Raw genomic sequence first — 15,643 nt, forward strand, 5'->3', positions numbered from 1 at the left:
ACCTCATTAATGGTTGAAGATCTGATGTTGTTGATGACCTGTTTGGGTCTGTTGTGAAATGTGAAATTATCCAACAGGGCAACTATTAAAAATATATCAGAGTAAAGTATTGTTTTTCCTGCTCCCAATTTGTTGATTGATGGGGGGGAAGAGAGCAATTAAGATGAACTAATCTGGTTATGAAGATGTGTATTTCTGTTGCATACTTTTACTATGTTTCTATTTATGTATTTCTATGTAGCTGGAGTCTTAAACTTCAGATAAGTGGGATTTTTTTTGGGAAGGGGGGGTTTTTGTAACAAAGTGCATCCACACAGTATTTCAGAGTTGGAGGTCCTCTATTATAATGACCTGGTGAACAAAAAATATTATTACTATTTTGTATAATAGGAAAAAAACGCACTCATACTTTGGGCAGAGACCAGTTTCTTGAACAACACATCATCAGCCACAAGGGGGTGCTAACTGAGTATACAGGCCCTCTGAGAAGGGCCCACGAAGATATTAGAATAACTGTGGATGCGGGGAGGGGCCCATACAGAATGTTTATGTACAGGACCCAGATGTTTGTGCAATACCCCTGGATAAGATAGACAAATCTTTCATTAAACTAGGGCTTGTTGCCTCTAGATTTTGTGGAACACTTGGGTCCTGTTTCAGACTTGTCTTGACCTTGGATTAGCATGAATATTTTTGTGTCAAATGATGCACTTCAACAGTAGTTACATTAAAATCTTACAATAGATTGCAAGACCTGAGTTATGACTTAACCGCTCTTTGGTCTTGGAAGGACTCCGTCTCTAGTTGGCCTCAGTCTAGAAAAGAGCTTGACTAAAACGGTCTGGATCACAGACTTGATTGAGTGTTAAATTTTGTTACATGTGATCACAATACTATCTTCACCCACTTGATGGCAGTACAGACCCAAAAAAAAGCACTGACAATGAAGCGGTTCAAATTTCACCTTGCAACAGGACTGCTGCAGCTTGTTCATTCACACACCTACATGGTTACACATGATGCTCTTCCACTTTCACATGTACAAACAATCCATCACAAGTAAATAAAGGCACACAAGCTCAGGTACAATTGCATATGTATATAGGCTGATGATTACTATGTGAAACCTTTATTTATCTTTTAACACTAACATGTATATGCAAATTAACAGTGCTCTTCACACATAAAGAATGGAATTTAAACAAGTGAAAATCATTATAGACAAATAGAGCAGGCAGCAGTGTTAAGAAGAAGCTGTGTGCATGTGACACCAGGACTCTGCCATACAGCCCAGTGCTACTGTCAGTCCACATAAAGCCACTTTCAATGTGAATGGAAACACTTTGATTTGGCTTTCAGGCCACGGTCAGAGTCAATGCATCAATGCAACAGGCTCTAATAGTAGAATTACTTCCACCACTTTTACCCCTTCGTCTCCCACTCTCCTGCATTGACCCTCGATCATATCCGTCTTTCCCCTTCCTTCCCTTCTGTATTCTCCAATTCACCTTCCCTCTCCCCACTCCAAATAAACACACAGACCCCTGTTTATTTGTGCCATTTGAGAAAACAGTCCAGAGATCCTGGTGCTGTGTAAGAGATCAAAAAAGCAATGCTAAAATCAATTGGCTCTGCAAGTCTCAAGACTGCCATGCCGTAAATTGGTTCTGAATGACAGCATTATGTGGACAGTCCTTTTTTTTTTTTTTTTTTTTTTTATAGTTCCTCTGTAAAAAAACAAAAACAAACTTTGGTGAATTTAGAGTGCACTGCTATTGTCTTCCTTTCTCTAAAATGATGTCAAGGGACTTTTGACTGAAACATGTCATTGGTTTGTGGCATTGCCAAGTGGCCAAACTTACAGAAGCCGGGCTTCTGTGGTTTTTGATAAGACTTACGGGAATGAATAGTTGTGTTAAATTGACTCCATTTTCTGCACATATACATATAAAAATCTTTTCATACATTTTGCTCCTCAGAGAGCTGAACTTCATCACAATAGTCAAATTTGTCAGGACCCTGAAAAGCCATACTCACTGTAGGAAACAGACTAATTACTCCTGATCAATTAAGAGACCTAGTTTTCCGGTCTGCATGTGTGCTGGTGGGTGAACAGACATATAAACCGTAGAAGTCAACTTCCTCCCCTTATGTCCTAGGCTCTTTAATTAACTCTTTGATCTGAGTGCTATGTAGTGAGCTCAGGCCAGAGGCAGCTCCAAGGGCCCAGGAGAGAATGGATAGCATTTCATATACAGCACACCACAACAGGAAGGGAGGAAAATGCTGACATACTGCTGTTTGAATCTAAATGAGAGTTTATCTTCTCATTTACTTTGTTTCTAGTTTGGGATTGTGCAATTCCAAGAATGTTTTTTAGGGGTTTACACTGTTCGCTATACTGTATACAGCACTTAAGGTCAGCTCTCTGCATGTGGATAAAATATACAATGCAATTGTTTGTTTCTACAGCAAAATCTGCATTGTGGTTGCATCTAAAGTCTAAATTTCTGTGCCATACAATAAAATTACAAAACACTGACTGGATTACTCAGACGCTGTGTGTTATAGACTTTACAGTCAGTGGAGTATATTGGGATTTGAGGGGGTTGAAGAGAAGGGGCAGTAGATCTGGCAAGTTTAAAAGGAGCAGTAAGCTCACTTTGTTGGTTGGAATTTGCAGCACCATGGAACGACTTAATAACAATGCGTGAAGCAATGAAAATTACACAGCTCCCACTCGAAAGGAAAAATTAATTGCTCTCAGGTTCCACTCTAGAGAAGTTCGTTCATTCAAGCACGTGCGTGCACACACGCACACTCGTGGGCAGGAAGGAAAGCACTTTTACGCTCCAATCCAACACACAGACATACACACAGGTGCACGGGGAACCTTGGCTGCGAGCTGAACCAGGCCTTAGGATTGGAGGGGTGTGTGTGTGTGTGTGTGTGTGTGTGTGTGTGTGTGTGAGAACCTGTAGCTCTCCTATGCTGTGCAGTGGAGAGAAGAATAGCGCCTGGGCCACATTCCAGCCCTGCCTCCCTGGGCGAGAGACAGTATTCAGCATTCCTCTGCCTGCCTATCAGGCCAGGTGCATTCCAGAACACACACACACATTTAGACGACAACAACAATGCACAGTTCAGCAACACACATGTATGCTTAATCACATAAACGTGTAGGTATATACATTCGTACCCATGTGTGCATACAAGCACTAATAGGTAATCACACATTACAGGTATGTATAAGTTGACATTTTTCAACTAAAGCAGCATGACAATCAAGTATGAAATAAACTTTTACCTCATTAACATTCTGCTAAACACACGCCCATACTGTCCATATTCTCTGTACACACACATACATACATACATACATACATACATACATGTGCTACATGGCTCACATGAGTACATGTTGGCTTAAACCAAGACAAACTAGCATTGTCTGTGCAGTGCTGCTGTTGTGCGCTACATTAAGAAATGGTTTCTGCCTCTTTAATTCTTGTATGATTCAGTCATTTTTAATGCATGGATTTTTTTCTGTTTGGGGGAGGCTGAGCTATTTAAAGAGCAGGGGTTGAATACACTGTGAATGTACAGCCAGCCTCTTTTTGAAGTTCATACGGTGCTGCGATGCACTGTGAGTCACACATGACAGTGCAGACGGGGGTGGAGTGTGTGTGTGTGTGTGTGTGTGTGTGTGTTTGTGTGTGTGTGTGTGTGTGTGTGTGTGTGTGTCCATCCAGGTCTTTTCTTTCATTTATTAGGAGATTTGCTTATGTTCTTTTCTCTCTAGACCTGACAAGAATAAATGAAAATTTAAAAAAACAGGTAGCCTTATGTGAAAACACTCAGAACAAATAGGAAGAATGTAAATAATTAAATCTTCTCAAGGGTTAGGTAGGCAAGTTGAGGAGATAAAAGGGTTTACTGGGAGACAACAGGAAGAGGAACATGGCATGGACATATAGTTGGATTGATGAGAGAGAATGGGACCTGATTTCAAAATCCGTTTCATCTGCAGGCTTCGTCAATTGCAAAGGCACAACAACCCCAGAACAAAAGCTCCATTCAGTGTTAACGTGCTGCTTCCCTTCCACCCTATTCCACCATCAGACAGAGAAAAAGGTTGTTGGTTACATGCTATTTGACAGGCACGGGACTCTATGCTTGACAAGCCCTGAATCAGACCATTACTCTTTGGCATTCCTTCCTCACCGTTACGCTTACTTCCCCTATTCTTGCATTCTCCATTGCTATCCTTATCCTTTTTCTCCTTTCCTTGTCGCTCATCCTTCACCTCCCTCCCTTTCTTCCCCTTTACATCCTCGTTCATGTCTGCTGGCAGCGCAAGCCAATTCCCGCCCTTCTCCCACTCACCCCCACCCCCCTCAGCCCACTTCTCATCCATTTCCATGTGGCGACTTTTCATCAGTGAAGTGCCTTCCTGGCCCTACCACCCCCAACCCACCTACTCCCTCCGCCACTCACTGAATGGATGCAGCATTAAAGAGAAAGGGAGAGAGGGGCTGAAACCGTCCTGCCTTCCTCCTGCGCCACCCCTTTGGCTGTCGGAGAAGTGGTATGTTCCACAGCAAGGACTGCAGAAGTTGAGAGAGCACATTGTTTGTAATCTGGCATTGCAGGGGTCACTTCCTGAATCGTGTGTCCGCTCCCTGAGCCCCGCGCCGATCCCTCCTTTTTCCCCCTCCTCCATGTGTGTCCATCCATTGCCCAAGTAGCCTAGGGCTTTTGGACAAACCCTGTTCTTCCCTTTTGTGTAGGAAAGCTTCAACATCTGAAAACAATCAAATAATCTGGGCACAATGCGTCTCTTCATGGAGGGGTGCTGGTGGTTCCCAGATGAGCGGGAGGATTAAGTGGAGGAGGCCATATAGGAGAGAAAGAGAGGGATGGGGATGGGGGGCTACACAGCTGAGGGGGGACTTATTGTTACTAGATTTTCATAGAAAAATGTGTGTGTTGGTAGTTCTGTGTGTAGGGATGTTTTGGGAATAAGGAAGACCTCTGAATACTCTTCCAGAGAGTAATATGAGGAGTCATGTCTGACTCACAAGTTTTTAAGGTCATTGATTCCTTCTCATTTGATTCAGAATGGGGAAAAATTGCAGTGAAAACTACACACTGAAAATTAATAACTGTCTCTTCATTCTATTTTCACAGACAGAAAGCCTTCACGTTGAATACATATTTGCAATGTTGGACAATGAAAGCATGTAAACGGTAACAAAAAATGTATTTACAACATGGTGCAGTGAGTTGAACTAATGCTATGCCCTTTGTATATTTAGGGTGTATTACTTAAAGGAATAGTTTGGCATTGTGGAAAATACATTTATGTGCCGAGAATTTCCGAGAGTTAGATGAGAGGATTGATACCACCGACATGTCTGTACGGTAAGGAGCCAGCAGCTAATTAGCTTAGCACAAAGACTGGAAACTGGAAACAGCTAGCCCCGCTCTGAAAAACTGTAACTTTCGTTTTATGGAGCGTTATGAGCCAGACTATTTTTTGGCTGGTCTAGCAGTTTTCCCTATTTCCAGTCTTTGTGCTCTTTATCATGACAAAAAGCACATAACCTTATGTTATGTTCTTTTTTTGTATTATTCTTTACACTTGTTAAAGCACTTTGTAACTTGTTTTTGAAAAGTGCTCTACAAATAAGGATTATTATTATTATTATTATTATGTGCTAACCGAATGTTTATGTTAGAGATTATGTTTATATAGTCTTTATGTGCTAACATAAAGATTGCTCATGTCAGTCGCCTGCGAGCTAACTATCTATTAACTACTACTACATCTAACTCTCACCATTAAAAAAATTTAAATAAATAATAACAAGCATGTTTCTCAAAATGTCAACTATTCATTTAAGTTTATTGTAATAAAAGTACCAATATGACATCATGATAATAGAAGAAATATGTCTCTTTAGCTCTCTTTCCTCAGCCTTCTTTTATTATGCACAACTGTACAAGCATGCACGAGCCCACACACACGCACGCAAACTTCTTCTTCTCTTGTGTCTCTCATGCTGTTCCTTCTCATCCCCATGAGAATGGTAAATAGTCATCTGTAACTTCCCCTCAAACATATTCATTAATCCTTTCTATCCTGTGGGGATGGATGATGATTACAGGGAAGCCAACTGAAGCCGCCCAAATAAACACCCCTCAGGCAGCAACAAAGGCCTGTCCACCTCACCCTAAACACAGCTTCCCCAGCGAGATCAGGTTTCAATCAAGCCCACGCACAGCATGCAAAAAAAAAATTAAAAATAGGAAGTAACAATGTCTCGAGCACAGAAAAAGCTAACTGCGGCTGAAACCAATTTAGTTTCCCATTTTTGTAGTTGAGACGTTAGCAACTGGTATGAATTTACTGTAAAGAAGAGCTTAAGTGTTAACTGTAATCAAGCCTAAAAGTGAAGTGACAGACTGTCTTACCCTCATCACTCATGTAAATGTTAGATAGAAAGTGGTAGAACACCGTGTAAAAATGTTAGTACAGTGCTACACTTTTGGTTTCTGTTCATTTGAAGCAGAACAATAACACCCAACTCATTTCCCCTGTAAAACACACTGTAGTGTGGTTGTCGGATGTTCACATATTTCAGATTCTAACCACTTACACAATCCATGAGATGTTTCCATCAAGGGCTTTACAGCCATAAATTGCCTTCCTTCTGAACCAACATCCTTGTGCACGGTCACAAGACCGGCTCTTTCAGCTTGACACACTTTACTCATCTATTTATCCACATCCATCTCTCTTCTAAGACATTCTTGAAACAAAATCTTGAAAAAGAAAATCCCCTCATGCTGCTTAAAGAACATCAAAGATTTCTCAAACATGTATTCTGAGGACGATTAAGCAATGTAATAAATGTTTGCATCTTTAGTTCCACACTGGTCACATGCATATACACACACTGAGACAGAGAGAGAGTCAGTAGACAGCGCATAGTCAAACATGCCTGAAGGCCCTCACACTTCCTTCCCCTCCAGCCGCTACACCTTTTCTACTTACCACCCTACAATTAGCGTGCCTAAAAGTTGCAGGCTTCCGAGGCCAGGCCCACACTAATCATAGGTATGCATTGTTGTGTTCAGCTGCCAGGCCTTTAAAAATCAGCACCTCTTGTTAAAGCCACACCTCTTGGCCCGGCTTGCCACGAGTCCACTGTCGTTGTCCGAAGGGGTCCCACAGACAAACAGGAGAAGCAGGTGTGTGTTTTTAAGAATGGAAAGCAATAACATTTAACCACTCAGAAACCCGGGAGTCCACACAGTGCTTACACAACATATATGTTTAAAAGTAACTCATGGAGAAAAGGCAGGGAGGTAAAATAAAAAATAAGGCAGAGGATCCTGAGATTAGGTTATTTACCAAGTGACCAGAGGCTACTTGTGCTGCTGGGAGCTGGTGATCACATCATCTGTGTTTTGAGGTCGTCATCTGATTCTAGACATCATGGTCCAGTACTAGGAATGACTCTCCTGTGCTATTTTGAATAAAAGTGGCCATATAAAGATGTTTTTGGGTTTTTTATGCCATTAACTACATTGGTTCATCTCTCATCACTATCCCCTTCATACCATCATGTTAACAAATCCGTCTGTGTATTTTCAGTTTGTGAATCGAATTCTAGTTATCTGCAAACAGACCATCAAAATGAGCATTACATTCCACTCCAAACACACACCTACAGGTCTACACAGAAGTGTCAACTCATAGCTAAAATCCTAAATGAATGCTCTCAAGTTCATAAGTAGAATAACAAATCAGATCCAAGAAATGGGTAAATAAGTTGTGTGTAAAATCAGCTTCAGTGCTGAAATTATTACTGAAAAATTAAGAAACTTGACCAAACACAAATCGCATCAGCGTATGAGCTGCAAATGATTTCAGCCATCTTCCTGGAAGTCAAGTAAGGTTCTGTTTGAATTGGATTGCTGAATGAGATTTGTGTTGAGCTAAACACATCCTTTATTCTGTGGTTGTTTGTTGGCAATATAGGAATGTTTGCTTGTTTACCATCTTAAAGAGAATTGTGATGACCCTGATTGCACTTAGTGAGGGAAGCCAAGGGATGCCTCTGTTAGCTAAACATCCTGTTGCCGTGTTTAAGTAAGTGTGCTGTGTTCAGTGTGTGAAAAACACAGGAAATGCACTAGGGCTATCCACATTTGTGAGATGAGAAAGAAGGCTGACTTCCTGAACTTTGAATACTCTAAAGGATACAAGCATGCCAGTGGGAAAATTCATGGTCATTGCTTTTTCTGCTCTATTTGAAACAAGGGACACTTTATTTGGGCTTGTAAGCTTGATCATGACAATGGTAACCCAATTCAAAAAGGAAGAAGTGAAGACAAGTGACCACATTTAGTAAAATGCAGTCAGGAACGATTTTCTTTAACCTGATTAACCAATCTGAGAATTTTTAGAAATGCAGATTGTTTTTTGGGAAATAAGCGCCCGTAAGATTTATATCAGGCTGGCCTTCTGTATTTTTGGTGAGAAAACAATCTGAAGAGACAATTCCCCTTTGTTCTCAGGCAGTCATCAGGGTAGCAGTACACACCTCAGACAGAAAGTTTAATATAATACCAAAAAAAAAAAAAAAGTGTACAATATGTGTCAGGGCTGTGCATGTGAAGGTCCTGTGTGCACGGGCTGTCTATATACAGTGACACAGAGGGATGTTTTATATGGCTGCAACATAAGGCTGTGGCACAAGCTTTATGAAAGCCAGAGACATACAAAGAAACTTCTCACACAACATGCTGTCACTATGACAACCAGGCAGAATCATTTAGCCTGATCTCTTGCCATTCCTCACAGCACAGAAATCCAATAGCATTTAAATCTTACGCAACCAGGCCACCAATTCACTCTGCGAGGCTGTTAACACATTTGCAAATAAGATTCATAGGTGCACACTTGAAGTTTTCTAGTGGTTTCTAAGGTTGTTTTATTTTGGAGGGTGCTCCAGCAGCCTGGAGTGGGTTTGGGGTGCAAGGTGGGGCAGCTTTTAACTATATGAGTAGACTTACTTGTATGCATCTTATCCACATTTGCAAGCTCAAAACCCCCCTTTATGGCTTAGTGATGGAGGTCAATCACATGCCTCATTTTTTATTTACCACTACCAGCTATTGCATTACTGAAACAATAGCACACTGCAATTTCAAACTAGCCCTCAGAATAGATTCCACTTGTGTTTCAGAAAATACACTCTTTTTCTGTATAGCCTTTTCTCAGCCTTTCACTTTACTTTTTGGTGTGAAGCTGTGTCTGTATGTATTATAACTGAACAATAAACACACACACAAACCTGCTCTAAGATAGGAATACAAAGCATGAAAGGGATTTAAAGCATTTCTTTAAAATTTTACATCAAGATTTTAAAAAGTGGTTCGGGGGCAGTCGATCGCGGTAAAGCTGCTTAATGAAGGAAAACAACTGAAATTGTTAATGGCCGAGTCTGTGTGTGTCAGCCCAGGTCCTTCCTCTAGATTATTTTCTACTTTGCGTGCTATCACACAGACGCTTCCCTCTTGTATCAATGCGTGATTGAAGGGAAACTTCTTTTGGGAAGTGCGGGGACTACTTTAGGTGAACTTTGGAACGAAACACTCCTAATTTACTGCATACGGCTACAGGGGCACGCAGTTTAGCGCAATATACGTTACTCTTTAACGAGATACGATACATCAAGTGCTAGTTAAGCGTATTTTATCGCAAGAGTGTTATGTTTTTACTACGTCGCGGAAGGATCTAATTTTCTCAAGCGAGGGTCTACACATCCGCCCAGTTTTCCGATGTTTCATTCCCCCCGAGTTGAAAATGGAGTTCGATTAAAGCAGATGTCCACCAACTTCGCAAGGAAATTTCAATTCTAGATGCTTTTACTTTACGCGTCAGCACTTATATTGAAAACGGTTGAACCCGGTTTCGGCTTTGGATGCCTTTACTGCAAATAACTCGGACACGTTGACGGAGCGACGCTCCACAGCGCTTTTTCAAGTGTTGTCCTGGACCTGAAGTTGGCGAATGGATGCTCGACAGCCAGCCATAAATAACCTGCCAAACATTATAGTCTGCAACAATTTCTACATTTTCTGAGGATCTATTCACGTTTTGCAAACGGGGGATCTGTGTTTGTTGAAGAGGATGGTGCCGATGGCCCATTTGTTGTGGTCGGATTTTACTTCCAGGGAGGATAAAATGAATCAACGATTGTCAATCCTCCTCGCGATTTAACGTTAGTTCCAGCCAGCAAAGCTAACGTTAAGCTAGCTTCATTTGGTTCTCACAGGGACGCTTAGTCTGGCATGCCCCATCGTGCATCGTTTATTTACCATCCAAAATAGGGGTGATTTCTATATGTGAAGGAAAATGGTGATATTTGTGGCATTTTATCCCGCCGTGACTGCGTCGTCGATGCTATTGCTAGGATTTGGATCCCCGTGAGGAAAAAAATGAGTGAAGATTCAACAAATCCAAACAACGAGTGAGTAACAGCTACTCTTTATCCATTTTCCCCATTCACATATACAACACACAGCTGCAATAGTAATGTACTTGCACATCTTCAGATATTAACACACGCTTTCCTCAATGAGCTATGCAGTACCAGTTCCCAATGACATTTCTAACCGAGCGACGCCGGCGTTTCACCGTCTTACTTTCTTAATATCAACAATAACAAAAACAGATTTATAATCTTTTTAGTTTACTAGACTAATATAAAGGTACGCCAGGGATTAAATTATGAGTCTTAAGAGGAAGAGTGTCTGACAAGGAATGGCATAGGCCCATGGAAAAAAAAAAAAAATCTTAATTCTTAATAATTCTGGTCTTATAATTAAACTAAGTAACATGTATGATATGATAATTCATATTAGGCCACAGTAAGTATATTAATGGTTGCGTGAATGTAATAGATTCAACCTGACAAGTATATGCCCAGGATATTATAACTTTATAGGTTTGGTAGTTATACGGCAGTTTATGAGGGATCACGCATCGTAGACACATACACAGCAATAATCCAGTGTAACTATGATTTTATATACATGTCTATGCAATGCATCACGATCAGAATAGCGTTATAGTGACAATCTAGATCTGTATGTAACTGCTGTCCGCCATGATTTCGGAACATAATCATCGATAAAAATCGTGCGGATCATGTTTGTATCTCAGTCCAGCCTTTCGTGTATGAAAAAAAACCCTTCGAGCGGATTGCGGCAGTGTCAACGTTGAAAAGCTGAAGATGCCATTTTTTTTTTCTCAATCGCACTCATTTACATATCACAATCCCCATTCATAAAAAAAACGCTTTAAAAAAGGCGTCGCATTCACGCCCAAGTCCCCACAAACCGCGGACATGAATTGTGATCTGTATATGAGGTGTTATTTGTACACGTCGCGCCCATTTCAAGTCGCATTTCGCTATTGTTTTAATGGGCTGATCCCCTGTGTGCGCTTGTTGACAGTCAGTGAGAAATATCTGCTTCGGGAGGTGCTGCGGTCACATGATCCCCTCCATTCATAAAGTACCTGCCTGCCCATTCACAGCACTGTACACTGTTTCGCATTGCACCGGCGGTCACACAATGGCCACTTCTTCTGCCTTTACTGTACAGTGCATCACGCAGATGAACACCAGTGCTCCTCCATTAAGGCGTTTATTTTATTTTTTTACATAAGCGCAGCACATGCTCACCATCTCCGAGGGTTTTCGTTGATAAGTTATTTGTCACAGAGGAAGTTAGATGGCCTTTTCAGCTAGGTTTATAGTGTGACGGTTTAATGTTCGAAACGTACCAACGTATTTCATCTCTCTGCCCTTTTATAAGGTTGGTTGATTGATTTAATGCATGGAGGCTTTGTCCTTTAAGTACACTTCTGCATTTTTATTTAATATGTCAAGGAGTGCCTCCCCCCCCCCCCCCCCCCCCTTATCAACCTTACATCAAAAAAGATTGCATTTAAACTGCAAGCCCTCTATTGATGAATATTGTTTTAGGTTTTTTATTATGTAAGCTGATTTTTGCAGTTTAGATTAAAATTGTGGAATAATGCTAATTTGAACGGTGTAACCTCTCATTGGAGCAGTCATCTCATCATATTAACCTCCAGTGAGAGAAATTACAGTGAAATTAAACAATCCCTGAATTAGCTGGGACTCCCCGCTGTGGTAACCTCAGGGACTCCTCGAGGCCCCCCAGGTCCCACTTTGGGAGCTACTGCCATAGGCTACAGATGATCGATGGTGTGCAAGCTTCAGTATATGCTGAGTTTGTTCCACACTGCATGATGACAACAGCTAAGATGGCGAAGTGATCCAAACATTGTTGCTATGATTCCACCGCCTTTCTGGCTGTTGTGTGATTCATAGTAATGGAGTGAACAGAATACAGAACATTGCTTGAGCCATTTATTTTTGCTCAAGAGAGTCTTCTTAATATTCACCTTCCTAATGACACACTATTCACAAAAATCTGATTTTGTGTCTTGTTTTTTTAGCATCATGAATAATCAAAATGTTTTTCACAGTGTGTCCCTTTTTACATTGTGACATTATGCTCTCTTCCATTTATAAGATAAATTCAGATCTTTGATGAGTCACTTGCTAAATCCTAAAAAACAACATCATCAACCTGCCTTTTCATTTAATAGATGGATATTGTTAATTTAAATCCTGGTTATCTTTTGATGTTATGCTTCGTAATTCAGGAAAAATGTCTCTGTTCCCCTGTAGCCTTTATTGTAAACATTAGATTTTCCAAAAATGCGTGAAGAGATAGTACTGAAGTGGTTTGGTCTCAATGATAGGTGGTAAGCCAAGCTGGTGTACACACAGCACACCCTTTGCTGAGAACATGTTACTTGGCCTTGGTGCAACTATGTTCGCAAGGCTAAAATGACAAGAAAGCACATAAAGCCTTGTCAGATTTTGGATTGCGTCTGCTCTGGGACGCGTGTCGTTGTGGAGCGGTGTGGTGTAAAGGCTAATGTGAATTTTGCAGACAGAGACTATGGTCATACTGGGAGAAGTGGGAGATTTATGAAAGTATGTGCAAGCAGCCTCTCTGCTGAATGTCACGTTCATCTAAAATATTTATCTCAACCAAGGCGGTAGTCTGTTGAGGTGCACTGTGCTGGCACCTGTTTTATCTGTGTACTGTAGATATTCTTTTTTTTGTTTGTTTGTTGTATACATGTGAACAGCTTGTTTTTACATTGCATTTCTGGATTCTAAACTAGAGGTTTACAATAGGATACAATATGACAAAGAGAGGCTTCTTTGTCTTTCCTCAATCCATACCATAAGAAAATAAAAAATCAAGCAGGGCATCTTGTAGATTTTAGTTTATGAGGGCCTACAGAAACATGAGTCACATTTTCAGGTCTGTTGCCTCTATATTCCATTGAACATGTATAGGGTAATGGCCTTGTTGTTTTAGATTCCTGCAGTTCTGTGGTATTGTCTGTTGCCAGTCAGGTGATCCTCAGTGATTCCTCTCTCTGCGTCCTCTTCCTATCTGTGTGATTGATTTGACAGCTCAGCATTTTATCTGCAATATGGGTGTCATGATCTTATCACCTGAGGGCTGTTTTGCACTCCCATTCCTGTTGCAGAGCTTTCCAAACACATTCCTCCTAAACCACCCCCATCGTGTCCTGAAACGACAAAGGGAGACAGCTACTTCAGCTGTTAGGGCTAGTGCTTTATGGCCTGGGTAATTGCCCATATCCTGTGGGCCCTTATGTTAAGCTAAATAATTTCCTGGACCCTTTTTTATAGGTAGTATTATTTGCTGTTATTGCCAGTTGTTAGATGTGATCTCCGTGTACACTTAGCTTTAGTAGCTGAACTAGTCTTAAGCTATAGGCTTACCTTTTGACAAAGTCTGCTGAGCTGAACACATCTTTGGTTTTGCTTCTGCGTTCTTTTGGGGAAGTGTTGCTTGTGACTGACCACAGTGGTTTACAGAGACTATTGGCATGTATTATTTGATGAATATACAGAAGGGCACACAGCATTTTACTTTACTGGTTGCTAAGCATGCTCTCATTTTAGATTTAGGTATACATCTATATATAGTAGAAATTAAAGTGTCTTTACATGAAATCTCTCACCTTATTTACTTAATGTGAAAAATTGCATAATACTAAGTTATTTTGCATATAGAACATTTCTACCCCGCTGTCTTCTTGTTCTGTTAGAAGCTGTCATATTGTTTGTGTGATTAATGACAATGATCCTCTGTATAACTAGAGGGCTTGGACGGTCTGTAACTGAGACACGCCAACAAACTGAACAGGCCTTGTATAGTGGTGGACTGTTCCATTCCCATGGCCAGATTTAGGCTTGGATTCTGTGTATTTTAAACCCAAGCCACTTCCCTCTTATAATTTTCATTTCCTCTTCAAGTATTTTAGGAGCAAGCATAAACTGGCGTAAATGTCAGCAATGTATTTAGAACATATTTCAAATAAATGGTCTTACTCGTAAGACAAAGACCTGGTATGGACGCATGCTGTGTATGAAGGCTGTGAAGCCTAAACTAAAAAACACTTTGTTTGTGTCTTCATCACAACATCCAGATAGCAGGGCTTGTCTTTATTTCTTTGTCAAGAAGCTCCTCTGATGTTCACAGACCATATCTCAATGCCTTTAAGAAGTGCTTTTAGCACTAAGTGTCTGAATTGTGGATATTGTTTTCAGTTGTGCTGCATGCGGGAGCATGAAGGCTGGGCCTTGTTGCGAGCTCTTTGCTGCAGCTGGGCTGAGATGGTTCTTTCCTGTGAGGCCACAGACATAAAAGGGCACAGATGTAAATCCTAAACCTTGTGTCTTTGATTGAGTTTCCAAACACTTTGAAAACAGGAAGGGGTTTCTGGGTGTGCGTCTGTGCGCACACACTTATGTGTGTTTATTTCTCTGGGAACATTTGGCATGTGTATGTGTTTCTGGGAAAGATAGGCCCGTATCCCAGATGAGAGAATTTAAGCAAACATGGCTTTATGTTTTCAAAAATAATTAATATTGGAGGCCTGTAAGAACATATATTTTTATCTGCTCAGTAACTTTTGATAGATTTTGTTCTGTCGAGTGGCTATATTTAGAATTTGGAACAGACGTTTATTGGTTAGTAATTTTTTGTTTTGTTTTTTTTGATTCCTCCTAATCTTAAAGACCGAGATTCAATAAAAAGCTACTTGAATGTGAATCTAATTCATTTTCAAGATGCACTAATCTGTTGGTTTCTAATGGTGATGATAATGTTATGATGTTCCCACAAACGGGGCATGCTGTGATGGTTTACAACTTGTCATAGCAGTTTCTCTTTACATCCATGGGCCATCATCATGGTTTGGCGGTTTGTCCTTCCCAAGTTGCTCCTGAGATGTATTGATGGTTTCTCCCACAGCTAGATGGCTGCCTTGTTCCCTCAGCTTCCCGTCTCCCCCTTGGTTTCGGAGTAACTGACGAGTAGACGCTCAGTCCCTGGGGACTACTCTTACATCAAAGAAGACCAGAGACGCCGTAGCAGTCCAAATTTGTGGTTCCTCCTTCTTTCTTTTTTTTTTGTT

General features: G+C 40.8%; 1 protein-coding gene across 1 annotated transcript in view; it reads left to right on the forward strand.

Annotated features, from left to right (window-relative positions):
• Positions 1-9,851: 9,851 nt before the first annotated feature.
• Positions 9,852-15,643, forward strand: part of spred1 (sprouty related EVH1 domain containing 1) — a 30,450-nt gene continuing 24,658 nt past the window's right edge. The window contains exon 1 of the mRNA XM_046062898.1: positions 9,852-10,547. Within this exon, the coding sequence (XP_045918854.1) occupies positions 10,516-10,547 (32 nt within the window). The 5' untranslated portion in view covers positions 9,852-10,515. The remainder of the gene's footprint in view (positions 10,548-15,643) is intronic.

Source organism: Micropterus dolomieu, linkage group LG11 (genome assembly GCF_021292245.1).
Source record: "Micropterus dolomieu isolate WLL.071019.BEF.003 ecotype Adirondacks linkage group LG11, ASM2129224v1, whole genome shotgun sequence".
In the NCBI taxonomy this organism is placed as follows: Eukaryota; Metazoa; Chordata; class Actinopteri; order Centrarchiformes; family Centrarchidae; genus Micropterus; species Micropterus dolomieu.